We start from the raw sequence: 17,319 nt of genomic DNA, 5'->3' as shown, positions 1-17,319 counted from the left end.
TCCATCAAAAACACAATTTATTTATTTATTAACATAAAAAAACACATATACATAATATTTACTATAATAACATACCGTTATTCAGTACCTAGCAAAATAAGATCTGACCATATTTTTGTTGTTGTTTGTTTTGCAAGTTTTTAATAAAGATGCTTTTAAATATATGTTACACATGCAAAACAAGGACAGAGAAACAAACAAAGGCAACAGATAAAAGAGACAGCAGTGCGACTTTCAGGTTTTAACTGTCCTGAGTTTTTAAATAAAATCAGGAGCTGGCAAACGGTGGTGGCTTTCATGAATGTGTCGTTGCTCAAACCCCAAACTCTCATTTACTTCCAGGCTACAACACAGACTCAAATGTTGGCTTCAGTATCACAGAGGTAATGGTACAGTACATACAAAAACACAACATTTTTAAGCAGTGTAACAACTGTTGGGGCTTGAAATGTGACAGTGATAAAGGTCATGTGGCTCACTGTTAGAAAAGCAATCTGATGAAGTTCAGCGAAGCAGTTTTTGGTTTGGAGATGGATCAAGTAACAGTGGGAAGAGTTGTTTTTCTTGACTTTTATCTAAGAAGCGGAGAGAGATCAGAAAGTTCTTTGCTGGTTCTGGAACTATATTTAAAAACAAAGCGCTCGCTGCAAGACGGGTTCAATTTTAATTCTGCTCCGCCACTCGCGGAAAATAAACAGAAAGCGTTACAAAAGATCATTTCAGTTATGTTATGCTGCTAAAACTGCTGAGTGCCACAAGCATCCATCTCAGACAGCTTTTATTTGGTACTTCTCTGAAGCTGTTATAAGGATACCTTCTCTAAGATTAAAATGCAAGGACGGTCTGCGTTTGTTACAAGTTGAAGCCTTGGTTTGCTTTGAGAGATCAGTAGTTTGATATTTAACTTGGAATTTTAATTTAGTGCAGTCTTAAGATTCTGAAAGACCTCCGATCTGGACCAGACACCATCAGTGTGTGCCTGATCAGTTCGGCTAGTGTAGTGGTCCAGTCAACCATTCTACAACATTAACCAGAGTCTCATTGCAGTGAACTGAACCGATAATGTTATTCCACACAAAACTGGTACAGCGGCTGTCCTAGGGATTAAAATACAAGCTCAGGTGATAAGCATTAAGAAATGGGGTGTTTAATAAAACACGTTGTATATAGCTGTGCATGCAATACATAAATAGCTGGTGCAAGACTACAGTAAGTACTGGCCAGTATCGTTTCAGGAAACAGTTATACCGGGAGCACTCCAGGTTTGATCCTGCACAGATGACTGCTTTCTTCTGTGCAGTATCTTTAAGCTGCTACAACAGGGTAGCTGTCAGCAATGGCCTATTTGGAGAAGGATTACTCTTCAGTAAAAGGTCCACCAAACTAACAAGGTTGGTGTTCCAAATATTATGCAGAGAATTACGACGAAAAGAAAAAAAACAAACAAAGCGGATGCGCCCTTCCTGTGTTTAAGTATTTATTTAAACGTTTGAAAGAGTTCGCTTTCTTTCATAGCCTGCAAGAAGGGGGTTCAGATTTCAGGGCTGTAGTGAGCTGGAGGAGCGCACCCGGACGATCCCAGATACATTTCAAGCTTTTCCAAATATATTTAAAGAAATCAAAAAGCCATGTCAAGATATTCAGAGATATCTTCAGCAATCCTGCAGTTGTAGTGTGAAATGCAAGAACCCACAAGCTCGTTCAAGGTGACTCAACAGGAACCCTTTCCTATGATGTATAGCGTCCCTTTCCTTGGATAGACTCCTCTGCCCCAAAGGGTCACAAAACTGCCTCTCTGCTCCAGATCCCCTGTGATTTCACTGCATGTCGTTCACCATGGCATAGCCACAGTTCTTCAATCCATTCTTTTAATATACAGCTTGCTCCTTCCTACTGTACAGTACAGTACTCCCCCCAGGCTGTTTGATCTCCATACAGGAAAGAGAAAGGTGCAACACATATTTTACAAACTACTGTTGTTCCAAAAACTTTGAACCAGGAATACAATTCAGGAGTTTCAATGGAGAATCCTGGATTCTTTACAATTCCGGCAATCTGATAAATTCCTCTTACGAGCGACACTCAGACCTCGAGCTCCCTGGAATGTATACTTCTGGAACGGACAGAACACACTGGCTCATATATTAATCTCTCACTCTCAGTCTGCATTAAAATGTATTAAAATCAACCAGGATAGGAAAATAATGATCCTGATTTCTCCTTGGTCAATATTCCCCTCCCTGGTCCTTATGTTACTGTAGAGACACCAGTAACAGTTTAGAAAACAATAAATAAGAAACAGTACTTGAAATGTATGTGTGAACCAGCTACATGGAGCACGCTCCTCTGACACAGGCAGGTTACACCACTTCTCCAAAGACATGGCCGAGAATTAATCATGGCTTGGCTTCTGCTTGATATAGATTAGATGGACAGCTCCAGTAATATCATTAACACCATCAGGTTTGGAATTAAAAACTAGTCTCATAATTAATGCTCAAAAATAAACGCGTAAACAATATTTTATAATAATAATAATTAATAATAATAAAAATAATAATAATCATAATAATACTAATCATTATAATAAACAGTGCAAATGAAGGTGTAAACCCTCTTTACAAGAACAAAAAAACAGGCTTGTTGACCTCAGGGGGACACAGGGATATTTAAGAATGATGGCGAGAGGTCAGGGTAGAATATGGCAGGTCCAAGATGTCCAGGCCTCAGCTCCTCCGGGTCCTAGAGTGCTGAATGAGCCACTGTAGTGTGATATCTGAAACAGAGGAGAGAGGAGGAGACGTTACACACACACACACACACACTGTAGTGTGATATCTGAAACAGAGGAGAGAGGAGCAGACAATACACACACACACTGTAGTGTGATATCTGAAAAAGAGGAGAGAGGAGGAGACGTTACACACACTGTAGTGTGATATCTGCAGAAGAGGAGAGAGAAGCAGATGTTCTACAAACACAAACACACAGCCGCTAGCACACTGCTCTGTACACACACACACACACACACACACACACACACAGCTGTGCAAAAGTCTTAGACATGTTGCATTTTTCTACTCATTGCATACTACTCATTGCATTATGAGCATCGACAATTTACTCAAAGCCTCCACTAGTGTTTTCTACTATTATAACAACCTGGACTAGTATAAAGAAGGAAAAACATTGAGTGAAATAGCTCGCGTCAATCGATTTTCAAAATGTGGTATCCGAAGCATAATCAACAAGTACAGAGAAACATCATCTGTAATTGACAAACCCAGGGCTGGAAGACCCAAAAAGCTGTCTAACAAGGATGAGCAATACTTGAAGATAATATCCTTAAGAAACAAAAAGGAGACAAGTGTTGAATTGACAACAGAACTGGCAGAAGGCACAGATGTCGTTGTCCATCCATCAAGAGTCCAAAGCACCTTTGACCATTGTTCCATAGTCCAATGTCTGTGTTCTTGTGCATATTTTAGCCTTTTAGTCTTGTCCCCCTTCCTTAACAGGGGTATTCTTACTGCAACACATCCTTTTCCTGATTTCAAGAGTGACCTTCGTACTGTCACTCCTGGTCCTGGGTTTGTCAATTACAGATGATGTTTCTCTGTGCTTGTTGACAAATAAATGTGTAATTGCACTGTAATTGATATGGTACAATTACAATAACACATGTGCACCAAGGTTCAGTTACAATGACACTGATTACGATTCATTACGAATTGCACAACTCCAACTGGAACTGCTCTCAGCTCTGCCCACAGCTGTTCTGTTTCATTAAACTCACATTCCCTGCACAGTACGAGGTCAATTAAACTGACAGAGACAGAAACCTCTAAATGGGCTCGCCTGAGTGGCCACAGCCTTCCCTTCACTGCGATTTGAAAGACCAGCCCTTGCTGTATATCCCCTTCGGTCACTGCGTGCATAATTGTACCATGGCAAGTTTCCCATCTACAGGGATAGAAATGAGATTCCTATTGCACAGCAGTTTCACCCATTCCAGGTTTTACTACAAGCTTCATTAGGCACAGTGTGTAGGTAACCAGCTCAGGTGTGTCTTATTAAACTCAAAGTAACACTAGGAATGGATCAAACTGCTATGCAAGTCTTACTTCCATGTTATAATTCATTTTCTTTCAGTTTTTAATGACCTAGCTGGGTGTTAATCAATTCTTACACTCTCTGGAGAACCTTTTGGTTCTGTCCTTGCACCAATTTCATACACATGCTATAGATAAACTGCTTCATCCTGGTACTTGTGCGGTAGATCACATGGTGCGGTTTGCTGCAAGACCGCTGGAGAGTACAGCATGGGAACTCGCCAGGTACCAGGAGACGTCTGCACGTTCCAAACTGAATTACAGAACTACGAGCAGAGACCCAGTATGTCACGGTTACTTTTGTCCTCCTTCGAGCTGGAAGTTTGTTACTTACCGATGTTGTCCTTTTCCTTGCAGGAGATGGAATAACAGCAGATTTCCCGATCCTGGATCGCAGACAGGTTCCTGCACAGGGAGCAAAGCAGGGAAGCATTACAGTACAGTGAAAACAACCAACCCAAATCCCCAGGCTTTACTCATTGCAGGGTCTTCACATTAAAGTGTGTGTTCATACTAAATGTAAAATCGCCTTTATTCGCTGCACTCCTCTCCAGTGGGCCAACCTTGAGAACGGCTGATCTAGAGCTTCTTTGGGGTCTGCTGCTTTTCCTCTTTTCTAAAAACTACTTCCCTGCAGAGTTTGGACAAAAATAACTAAATAGCCCATCTGCCCACGGTGCCCTACAGCCTATTGGGTGACCCATGGTGACCCTACAGCCACGGCAGGCTATTTGTTTTGTTGTCCACTCCTAGTGGATCGAATCATTTAAGGGCACCATGTTTTGAAATTTACTATTGGATGATATAAAAGGTTCTTATGACTAGAACAGTTTTACAACTAAATAAATAATGTGGTTAAAACAAAGACAAGTCTGAGATCATGAACTGTAGTTCTGTAGTTTTTATTTTTAATACAATGGTAATGTTTATATCTTTGTAATATATTATGCATTGTAATGAATAATATCCATAAGACAACGATTTTAATATATTATACGGGTTGGGTGGGTATTTATTAAGGGAATTCATTTTAGTTCTATTTATTATGTTAATAATAGTACTGGTATTTGATATCTACTATATGTATAATTATAATACAGTAAAAAGAAATTAAGTACGGGATTTTGGTTTCTATGAACCAATTTATTAATCATATTGTATTTATTGTACTGTGCTGTTTGTATGTGTTAGTTTTTTCTTTTTTGGTTTCGCACGAGCCCAGGGACTTCCGATTTAAATGAGTTTATAGCTAAGTGTGGGTACAATACATCTGGTGACTTGTCATGATGTTAAACACTGTACATTGTCCCTGACAAATCAAGAAGATTAATAATAATTCATGCAGCACATATTCAGATGATGAGCATCTTTGATCATGTACTTCATCACTGCAAAGTTGCAGGCTTTTTTAAACCATTTTTCTGAATGTCAACACTGTGTGTATGTGACTGCCTAATCTGCACATGTTACACAAGAACACAGCACTGTGAGGGAAACAGAAGAATTATTCTGTGACATGCTTCCCATCTCTACCAAGGATGGTCAATCAACGGAGGTCCAAGCCTGATCGGATACTCCTGACAGAGTGCGAGAAACCAGCTGACCAGCGTACAGCAGACTGCCCTTTAAAACATTCAACTTACATTCGCTCGATGAGCTCCTTTTCATCCAAGGCACCAGGCAGGTCTCGCTTGTTCCCAAGAACTAGGACCTATAGGGGTTAAAACAACGACGGAATTCATCCAGACATGCCCAAGCCAATGTAGACACTGTTGGGTGCTCTACGTGTCCCCAGACAGACATTGGTTCAAATCCTGTCCAACGATGGCATTATGATGCCATTCAGGTTTTACTGTGCACCCAATGAGCCACAGTGCACAGGAAATAAGATCTGGTGTGACCAAACTCACAGTGAAACTGCTCTGCAATGGGGGGGGGGGGGGGGGGGGGCGTGTGTGCGTGGGGGGCTCGTAAATCTTTTAATCCTGTAACAAGATGAGACAGGAGCACCACAATTAAAAAGGCTTTTATACTGCAATGAACCAATTAAAAGCTTCCAGCGTTTATTACGACACTGCTCTTAACTGGCAGAAAGGCTGATGTCTGGTGCCACTGCCTTCTGATCACTGACATCTTGTTTTCAATTTGTCCCCAGAGACACATTACAAGCAAGGAACTCCAAGACTGTACTGGCGATATATATATCAGTTAGTAGATTTGTGAGACTCCTGGTCATATTAATAGGCAAAACCTTTAAATACAGCATGCCTTCCACCCACAACAAACCACAGGCCACACTGCTTCCCAGTATCTCAGTTTTAACCACTGGAGTCGGCCAAACTGCCTCCCAGTCCCACAGCTCTAAACCACCAGTCATTCACTCTAACCACTGGAGCAGGGAGGTCACACATTTGTTCTGAAAGCACGGTCTTGGAGGCAATCAATACCTGCAGCCACTACTCGTGCTGTGCAGCACTGCCCCTGTCAATGGAGACAGATAGACATCTTTGTTTTAATGAGCTCCTGTCCCAGGGGACCGGAACGTCACCAGATGTGGTACCATCTGCCCTGCCACGCCCCCCACCTGCCCACACAGACACACTCATTGCAATGCTCCCAATCAATTGAGTGGCGATCACACAGCATAAGGAGTTGGAGACAAAGAGCTGGGAATGGGGGAGGGAACCTCCAGGCCCCCCATCACTGAAGGAGCAGCATCTATTATTAACACAGAACTGTAGGAGTCCCCCACAGGCTCCCTTTACACCCTCTCATACACACACGCTATGAACCGCTGCATTATACACTCAAGTGGGATAAATAATATATTGCTCATAACATATTAAAATACATTTATCCCATCCAGTACTATAAAAACAAAGGAAAAGCTGTACTGTTCTAGAAAAGCTGTTTCTTGCTCAGTTATCATCTAAATAGCAATACAGTAAATATATTACGTTCTATAATATGATGCAATTCTATATATTATATATTACCCAAGAACTCAGTTGCTTTAAGTTATATATTTTCCAATAAATGTACCAAATAAAGCAGCACTTATTCTTGTGCAATTAACATCTCTGTAGGATGTGCAGTGGTGGAATGCCCATTGTATTTTCTGCAGCAAGGACATGGAGACATATAGCAGATCAATTATTAGAATGCAGTAGCAGGGAGGTTGCTATAGCGACAGCGTGAGCCAGCCAGTTCACTTCAGTAGCCTGTGAAAGCAAGGAAGAGACTTCCTCCAGATACCTCCCATGATTTAAAGAGTAAGTAGCGGGGTTCTGAAAAAAAAACAGTGGTCCACGTCCCCACGTGTTGCTACAACTGTTTATATCACGTACCTGTCATTTTGCTTTTCATTGTTAACATCCTGACAACTATATAACTTTAATGTCTGTTTTAAATGTCCGCTCTAGTACACTGATAGTGGAAGGATTATTGCCCACGTTGTCAAACAGGTAACACAGCAATAACGATGTGGTACGGAACAGAAAAGCCACAGCACAGGTAAGTTACTTAACCCTTTGCGGTCCTATGTCGGACCTGGTCTGACATTGCAATTATTCCTATCCGGTCCAATGTCGGACCCTGTCCGACATCATCAAAAAGACGCAAAAAACGGGTTTCTAGTCGTTTTTTCTCCGGAAAAAGCCGAGAAAACCATTCAATGGCTGAGTGGGAGCGACAGGAGCCGAGACAAGCCGAAAAAAAAAGGGCGTATCTCATGAATAGTCATACTTGCCCCTGGCATCTGATAATGGAGGCCATAAGGAAACAAGCTGGCCTTGACTGCATCAGCGCTCAGAGAATATCACGGACATTTGCAGAGCTTTTTTCAGATGTCATAGTAATAAAATAATGACTTGGATCGCATTATTGAGGCGTTTGGTGATAAAAACAAGTGATCAGGAGATGATTGATCGGTATGTACGACTATTATTATTATTTATTTCTTAGCATATGTGAAAGCTATAGCGAACGAAAGGGTGGGGCGGGGCTGGAGATGCCTAGTGAGTGCTTTGTTGATATGCAGGGCCTTTTAAACCCGTTTGACTGAGGAAAAAAAATACTTTTAAACAGCGTGTCTAAAATTAACTGCGCGTGTGAAAATAAATTGGACCTGACGTGCCTGACACGCACTTAATAAATGGACTGCAAAGGTTTAAACAGTTGTAGCAGCACGTGGGGACGTACAACGCTAGATTTATTCAGAACCCCGCTACTTACTCTTTAAGGCTCTTGATAACTTGTGCACAATGGGATAAGCGGTTGCCTGTATGTATGTAAAACTGTAAGCTTGTATTATTTAGTACTGCGAGGTGTTTAGGATTGCTGCCACCCTCGTCATGCAGAGAGGGATTCTCATTTCCTATAAACCCACATATTAGAAAGAGATGCCCAGACTGTGGTGTATGCAGGTGAAGCCCTCTCAGTTTTTAAAGTCCTCTGCAAACCCCTTCATCAGTAACCCCAGGTATACTCACAGGGATGCCCTGTAGCTGGGGTTTGTCTAACAGGTTGTGCAGTTCATTCTTGGAGGCTTCAATCTTAGCCGGGTCAGCCGCATCCACCATATATCTGGAAAAAAAATATTAAATAATATTACAATACGACCCATTTAAAGTGCTACGTGAACCAATGATTGCGTTTGTCAAGTGTTCTATCATTATAGAACGATTTACAATTCAGAGCATTCCACAACAAGTTTAGAGCAGGGATGAAAATAAGATTCTTATTGCACAGCAGTTTCTACCCATTCCAGGTTTTACTACCAGCTTGATTAGAACCAGTGTACAGGTAAGCTCAGGTGTGAGTTATTAAACTCGTAGCAAAACCTGGAATGGATCAAACTATTATACAACAGGAGTCTTACTGCCATCCCTGTTAGAAGGCAGATCCTGGAGGGTAATTGGTACAAACTTGCAACGCGTTGATTCCAGTAACACACACACACACACACACAGGTTGCCATGACGAAGGCAGCAGCCAGGCTCGGTACTCACACGATGGCGCTGACTCCTCGGCAGTACCGCTCCCACATGCTCCGGAAACGAGGCTGGCCGCCAATATCCCACAGCTGGAGGGAGGAAACGCACAGACCAGCACGTCAGTGTCACACGAGGCACACACACACCGACCAGCATGATCAGACTCACCAGACTTACATCGAACACAGCGGCTCCCATCCCTGGCACTCGAGGTCTGTTCCACTCCAATCACATTTAAATAATTTCATGGAGCCAGTTCAATAACCTCATTCAGTAGCTGGCTGGAATAAACATCTGGACTGGAATGGAGATCAAGGCCAGGGTTGGGAACCACTGATCTAGTGTACCCACATGGAAATAATGCGAGACATGCAGACATGCACAGACAGACTGATGCTCCATGTGCTCAACACTCCGATCCTCTCAACTTCTGCTAATGAATGTCCCGATCAGGCTTGGTCTCGATTGGAGAACCAGTCCTCTACATGTAATTTCACACGGATATGGGCAGACAGATGTACATTAGTGTTTGCTAATTCAAAGCAATGCTTGTATCTATTTGTATCTAGGGCAGCAGTGTGGAGTAGTGGTTAGGGCTCTGGACTCTACCGGAGGGTCGTGGGTTCAATCCCAGGTGGGGGACACTGCTGCTGTACCCTTGAGCAAGGTACTTTACCTAGATTGCTCCAATAAAAACCCAACTGTATAAATGGGTAATAGTATGTAAAAATAATGTTATATCTGTATAATGTGAAATAATGTGATATCTTGTAACAATTGTAAGTCGCCCTGGATAAGGGCGTCGGTTAAGAAACAAATAATAATAATAATAATTTGTATCCTGGAAGGGGGGGGGGGGAATCTGCTCTGGGTTTTTTTTTATTTTTTAGTTTTTTTTAGGTGCTTTTTTTTTTTTTTTTTTTTTTTTTAACAACATATGCTTATAAAAACAGATTATTTAGGGAAGTTGGGGGAATTCCTAGCAAAATAAATATACTGAGTATTTTTTTTCTGAAGGCAAGCCTTGCCCTTTTACTGTGAACAATGTAAATTTCTTCGTGTTTTTTCCTTTTTAATTGATCATATTTATTGATCAGTCCACTTCTGTACCTAGCAGAGGGGCTCTTCTCAGACGCTGCCTCATTCTCCACTTTACAAACCCTATCTTGCACTTACCTTGATAGTCACATTTCCCTTGGTGATTTTCCTCATGTTAAATCCCACGGTTGGAATCATATCTTCACTAAATTGCCCAGACTGTAAAATAAATAAATAACAATTAACGAATAGAGGTTTAAACAGATAAACCGAAGAGCTGTACTATTTCATGAAACGTTGAACTGAAAACAGATTAATCAGGATCCTGCATTGACTTTCACAAGCTTCATCAACTAATGTCTTGATGTATCAAACAGTGCTGTAACTGAATCCAGAGTGTGGAAATAAACACAAACACACAATATAAAGATGAATAACTCATGGCTACTTTTTCATGATGATTTTAAAAAACGCAGGTTTAAATGTTCAATCTATTAAAATGAAAATGTACAGGATTAGAATTAGCAAAGATGAACCTGAAGAACTCGGAAGTCTGTTTTTATAATCCAGGCAAACACAAGAACACCCAAGTCTCAAAACGTCAGTGTGTGTGCTGGTCAGCTTGGAACAGTCATTATTCAGCCAAGTGCTGGATTTTTAAATAAATCAAAATCAGGCGTTTATTTAATTGAATTACCTTTTTGTAATTTTATTGCCTGTTGTTCTGAAAATAAAGGCACACACACACACAGGGGCCCTGGCCACGCCCCCCTGCCCCTGCTGCTATGCTGTCTCTGCCTGCGTTCAGAGCAATATAATGGCTTTTATTACTTTTTGAAAACAAACAAATATTTAAATTATGAGCGAATATCCAAACATGAAAATCTTGCGTTCATCCCAGCACTACTTTTTAGTGTCATTGTAATTACTGCAGTATAATTGTAACTAATTGTAATTGAAGTAGCATTTGTAATTGTGATTGTAATTTCAGCAAACAATTCTGCTGTCATTGTAACTGTACTTATAAGTGAGCCCAGGTCGGTCCACAACAGTGTGAAATAAAAAACACAATTCAAAATGACAGCGAGGTTTGGCTATAGAGCACTACAACAAAAACCCACTTAAAACTTCAGAATGAACACACTGGGAAACTGAGTGGAGGTGTGGCAACACGGCACACCATCAACCCAGAACTAGGCAGAGAGCACCCACTCTAAACTTGAGACAAGCCAGTTTAAGGGCTCCATAGCGAAACTCCTGTTAAGCCCATCTCCTAAAATGCTTAAAAAAACTATTCATGTTTTGTGAAGAGCCTGGTTGGACGGAGATGGGTTGACGTTATGGCAGCCAAAGAAGATTCCACAGGAACACAGAGGATTCCAAAATCGTTGGCCAGATTCTGACGGCAAGGCAATATATCTGATTTGCAGTGCAACGGTTGCAGTTATGAAAGATTATAACGGCACTATGACACGCTGCACAAAGCAACGTATTCTGAGTTTACTGGAAAGGCTTGTGCTGACAAAGTCACAAAGATGAAAGAAGCTATGGAGTCTCAACGTGAAAATGAGTAGAAAAAAAATGAGTGCTGTGGAGGCCAGTTTTATTGTTAAAGAGATTCCATGTGCTGCCAAACCTTTTTCAGATGGTGAATTTGTTAAAAGGTAAATGCTTAAAACAGCCAATGCAGTATGCCCTGAAGAGAGACAATTTCTCGTAACACGGTTGCTGAGGGAATTACCGAAATGGCAGGTAATATTAACTAATGTCATTTTAAGTTTATCAAGCATGACCAACACAACCACAGGAAAGGACTATTTTTTTTTAAACTCAAAGAAGCCATGGAAAGTGGACTGGCTGGCAGAGTGCTGGAAGAAATGAAAGAAAGAAATGCGGAAGTACCAATTTGACAGGCATGTGGAAAAGTTGCAGAATTAGAACATGTGATGAGCATTAAGGGTGTCAAGGGTGTGAATTTCACCCATAGCTGGGGTTTGCAGCATCAGCAGTTTCGTGCCTTGTTAATGAGTTGGATTCGCAGTATGATGATTTACTGTATTTTAGGATGGCTGAGAGGTGGACAGTGCTGAAGCAGTTCTTTCACTTGTGTCAAATAATACAGGACTTCATGTCACAACGAGGAAACATCTTGTGCAGCTCAGTAATCCCAAATGGCTGCTGGATCTTGCATTTCTTGTTGACCTCACCGAGCAAATGAACATTTTAAACAAGAAACTCCAAGGGCCAAAGCAGATTGTAATACTAATGGAAGAGGTGAGAGCTTTCAAAGCCAAGCTGGATTTGTGGCAGCAACATGTGTCAAACCGAAATTGTGTTCACTTCACTGCGTGCCAAGAGAGTCAAGAGTTACACAAAGATTAATTTGATGATGAAGACTACAAGCGCTGCCGTGAAAACCTAGCAAACCTGATAAAATAATTTGATTGTCGGTTTCAAGACTTCCGGTCTCATCACCTCTCTACTTTCTGGCATCTTCCCCTCTGCCTTCAAAAAAGCCTCTATCACTCCCCTCCTCAAAAAACCTACCCTCGACCCCACCTCCCTCCAGAGCTACCGTCCTGTCTCCCTCCTACCCTTCCTCTCCAAAACCCTCGAGCGGACTGTACACCGCCAGCTCTCTGCTTTCCTGTCCAACCACTCTCTGCTTGACCCTCTCCAATCTGGCTTCCGCTCTGCTCACTCCACTGAAACCGCCCTTCTGTCTGTCACCAACTCACTTAAGTGTGCCCGAGCTGCCTCTCTCTCCTCTGTCCTAATTCTCCTCGACCTCTCTGCTGCCTTTGACACTGTTGATCACTCTATTCTACTATCATCTCTTGCTGACCTGGGGATCTCTGGCACTGCTCTGGCCTGGTTCTCCTCCTACCTCTCCAACCGCACTTACCAGGTAACCTGGCGTGGAGCAACCTCCACACCTCACCCTCTCTTGACTGGAGTCCCCCAAGGGTCAGTCTTGGGTCCTCTCCTGTTCTCTCTCTACACCCGCTCCCTGGGCCCCCTCATCGCATCCTATGGTTTCTCATACCATTTCTATGCTGATGATGCTCAGATTTTCCTCTCCTTCCCCACCTCTGACTCCACCATCTCCTCCCGTATCTCTACCTGTCTGTCTGCTATTTCCTCCTGGATGCACTCGCATCACCTCAAACTCAACCTCTCTAAATCTGACCTCCTTTTCTTTCCCTCCTCCTCCCCCTCCTCTGATCTCTCTATCTCTGTTCCTCTGGAATCTACCACACTCTCTCCCTCTTCCTCAGCTAAGAACCTTGGAGTCACCCTGGACCCCTGCCTCTCTTATTCCCAGCACATCTCCACTCTGGCACGCACTTGCCGATTCTTCCTGAGCAACATCCGAAGAATCCGACCCTTCCTCACCAACTATGCTACCCAGCTCCTGGTCCAGGCCCTGGTACTCTCCCGCCTAGACTACTGCAACTCCCTCCTGGCTGGCCTCCCTGCGTCCGCCACCCGTCCGCTCCAGCTCATCCAGAACTCTGCTGCTCGCCTGGTGTTCTCTCTACCTCGCTTCGCCCACGCTACTCCACTACTCCGCTCGCTCCACTGGCTCCCGATCACCGCTCGCATCCAGTTCAAGACTCTTGTACTAGCCTACAGATGCCTTGATCAGACTGCACCCAGCTACCTCCAGACCCTCATCTCTCCCTACACCCCCACTCGACCTCTCCGCTCCGCCTGCACTAGAAGACTGACTCTACCTCCGCTACGCTCCCCTGCCTCCCGAGCCCGCTCCTTCTCCACCCTTGCTCCGCAGTGGTGGAACGACCTTCCTACAGATGTCAGGACTGCCCAGTCCCTGACCACATTCCGGCGCCTCCTTAAGACTCACCTCTTCAAACAGCACCTGTAGAACTCCTCTGTTGTATCCTGGGACACTATCACCCTTCATTTAAATATGCTTTATTTTGCTCTTATCTGCCCCCTATTTTACTGCATTTAATCCTGTACCTCAGAATATTGTAATCTGCCAAGTGTTTAATCTGTAGTATTTTGTACTTAATCATATCCTGATGTAACTATCACTACTTAATCATATCCTGATGTAACTTTCACTATTATCTGCTGTATTATTGAATTGTGGTTTGTCACACTTGAGAATTATTGTATTTCTTGTTCTTATTGTATGACTTGTATTGTAACACTTGAATGTATTTGTATTTGCTTGCGATTGTAAGTCGCCCTGGATAAGGGCGTCTGCTAAGAAATAAATAATAATAATAATCAAAACCTCTTTCGGTTATTTGCAAACCCATTTACCTGTAAATGTGACAACAGCCCTGCCAGATCTTCAAATGGAGCTGATCAATTTTCAGTGCAAACAACATCTCAAGGATACATTCAACGAAGTGCCACAGCAAGATTTCTACCAGTATGTTCCAGTCAACGAGTTCCCCAAATTGTCAGATCTTTTTCTCAAAACCAGGAGTTTATTTGGAAGCACTTACATTTGTGAGCAGCTCTTCTCAATAATACACCTTAAATCAAAGTCCAGATCAAGGCTTACGGATGAACACATGGCTGCTGTGTTGTGTGTGGCCACAGCTAAGGATATACAGCAAGATATCAAGACACTGGTGAGAGAACAGAAGTGCCAAGTGTCCGGAAGTCATAAAAAAGGTACATTTCATAGTGGTTCTGTTACTAAATCGCATCCAGTAAAGGCGCTCCGCGTTGAGTGCAGGATGCGCCCTATAGCCTAGAGATGGCAGGTTCGAACCCAGGCTATGTCATTGCCGACTGCGACCGGGGGATACTAGGGGCGGCACACAATTGGCAGAGCGCTGCCCGGGTAGGGAGGGCTTAGGTCGGCAGGGCAATCCGCGGTTCACAGCGCACCGGCGACTCCTGTGGCTGATAGGGCTCCTGCAGGTCTGCAGTGCAGCCATTCAGATCTGTGTTGTCCTCCGGCACTATAGGTCTGGTGGCTTCGCTGTGGATCCACAGCGTGAAAAATGACGGATTGGCAGGAACACGTTTCAGAGGACGCATGTTTCAGCCTCCGTTTCTCGAGTCACCGGGGGGGTTGCAGCAGTGAACTGGGATAAAAAAAATAATTTGGCACTCAAATTGGGGAGAAAACCGGGGTTGAAAAAAAAATGAACAGGAAGTCATATTGAGATCTTAAAAAAATTTAGAGATATCTCTAAATGAACAGGAAGTTCTGGTGTTACATGCTAGCAAAACATTATTTAAAGATATCTGTAAATCAATTTGAGATAACTCCTTCATTTAGAGATGAAAATAAGGTATCTTCAAACTGGGTTACTTACAGATATCTCAAATTCATGTAAAAGATATCTGCAAATAATTTCAAGATATCTCGAAATATTAAGATATATGTTAAAATGCAATTTGAGAGATCTGTAAATGATCAGTTGGATTGCCAGATGAAGTACTGGTGAGAATTACATTATATACAGCACTATGTGTAGAACAGGAAACAAATACAAAATAACGATATAATGTTTAGTGCAGCTGCAAGAGCGGTCACAGTCCTGTCCAGTATGTATATTTAAATACATGTACAATAAACATGTCACCTACAGCTGTTAACATCATTTTCAACAGCTCGTTTCACTGACCCCGATTAGCACTGGTCTGGGTTAGGAGTTCTTCAGGTAAGACTCGGAGGGCAGTGGCCTGTGGTGCTTGTTTTATGTAGACCAGGGTGACTGCATGTCCAGTGAGAACTTCAGTGAAAAACATACAACAGACCTTTTTTTTATTTTTATACCCCATTAATAAGTGGGCACACATCGGGCTACAACTGCACCCCACCCACCTGAAGGCCACCCGGATCTCGCTAGACAGCTATATTGTAGAAACGTATGTTTGGAAGCCAGCGCGTCTACTCTTGTTAGGCCAATTTGTTATTTTGGAAATATGTTTATTTTTTTATGAAACTGTCGTTACACATAGGCGTCGAAAAAACATTTTCTAAAGCGTATTGCTTCGGTTTAAACATCTAACCTCCACCAAACCGGCTATGTCAAGATGGGCCTAGCTCAGTAAACACAGACTTTTTAAAAATCAAATGTACGTATAACATGCTTCAGAATTAAAAACCCGGAAGCACGTATTAGGAGTGTTTTAAGGAATATATATTTGCTTAGTTACGCAAATACCTGTATTTTAATGGTGGAATATTACATTCGAAATTGCAGCTTTTACAAATCATATGACTGCCTGGTGGTAGTACCGTAGTATCGTGATCACGGTGCTGAAATGTAGCTAGTAGTGTCGTCACTCAGAAATATTATTATATTACTCGCATCACATCTGAAGCATCGTGTAACTGCGATTTACACCACAATACGTATATAACGACCTTTTTCTCGATAAATCATATTTTATTGCACGGTACTAATAAATAAATAAATAAACATAACAATCACAACATCAATTTTCCATAATGACATCTGCAGCAATCCATGAAATATTTAGACGGCGAGATACATAATATCTATATCCACGTATTTCTAACCTCACAAACGTGTTTATAAAAATGGATGCATGTTTAAATATTTACCGCAATCACGTTGACAAAGGTGGTCTTTCCTGAATACTGGAGCCCCACCAGCGTCAGTTCCATCTCCTCCTTCCAAAACAGAGCCTTGAACCAGTCGAGCAGTTTGTTAAATAAAGCGATCATCTTGGCACGCTTGTTTTCTTTCTTGCTCCTTTCTTTTTTTCTTATTGTTAAGATTTTGGAATGACTGCAGAAAAAAACCAATCTGCCCCCTGCCTTTGTGCTCGTCACCGTGTCCGCTTCTTGAATACCGTATACACCGCCTTGTTTGTTGTCGCTGAGTAATGTTTTTTATTTTACCTAGTCTCTCTAGTATCTAGCGTTCTCCCTTCCTTCTTTCTCTGTCTGTCTGTCTTTCCCCGAAGACTTGCCCTTCGTCAATGGGTGGGGTTTAGACTCCAGCTGATGGGACAAAGCACTGGGTTTATATGTCTCCGTGTAAAGAAGGCATGCTTGCGTTATCTAACGCGGAAGCTTCAAATTATAGCGGCCTCTAGCAGAGAAAGGACATTATTCCTGTTGTTTAAGAATGAACGCCCCAAGCAGACAAGGACGACTACAGAACAGGACCATTAATATGCTTTACCATACCTCTCTGGACTTTACA

The 17,319-nt window shown here is 42.3% G+C and overlaps 1 protein-coding gene across 1 annotated transcript; it reads right to left on the bottom strand.

Annotated features, from left to right (window-relative positions):
• On the bottom strand, nt 1-17,168 carry LOC117432248 (ADP-ribosylation factor-like protein 8A). Its single transcript, XM_034053879.3, has 7 exons — nt 16,713-17,168; nt 10,283-10,363; nt 9,122-9,195; nt 8,603-8,696; nt 5,756-5,823; nt 4,447-4,517; nt 1-2,776 (listed from the first exon to the last, which is right to left on the bottom strand). Exons 1-7 carry the CDS (start codon nt 16,833-16,835, stop codon nt 2,727-2,729), a joined length of 561 nt encoding a protein of 186 aa, XP_033909770.1. The 5' UTR covers nt 16,836-17,168; the 3' UTR covers nt 1-2,726.
• Between the last annotated feature and the right edge of the window lie 151 nt (nt 17,169-17,319).

The sequence above is a fragment of the Acipenser ruthenus genome, chromosome 29 (assembly GCF_902713425.1).
Source record: "Acipenser ruthenus chromosome 29, fAciRut3.2 maternal haplotype, whole genome shotgun sequence".
Classification (NCBI taxonomy): domain Eukaryota; kingdom Metazoa; phylum Chordata; class Actinopteri; order Acipenseriformes; family Acipenseridae; genus Acipenser; species Acipenser ruthenus.
This window is presented reverse-complemented; position numbering and strand designations above follow the sequence as displayed.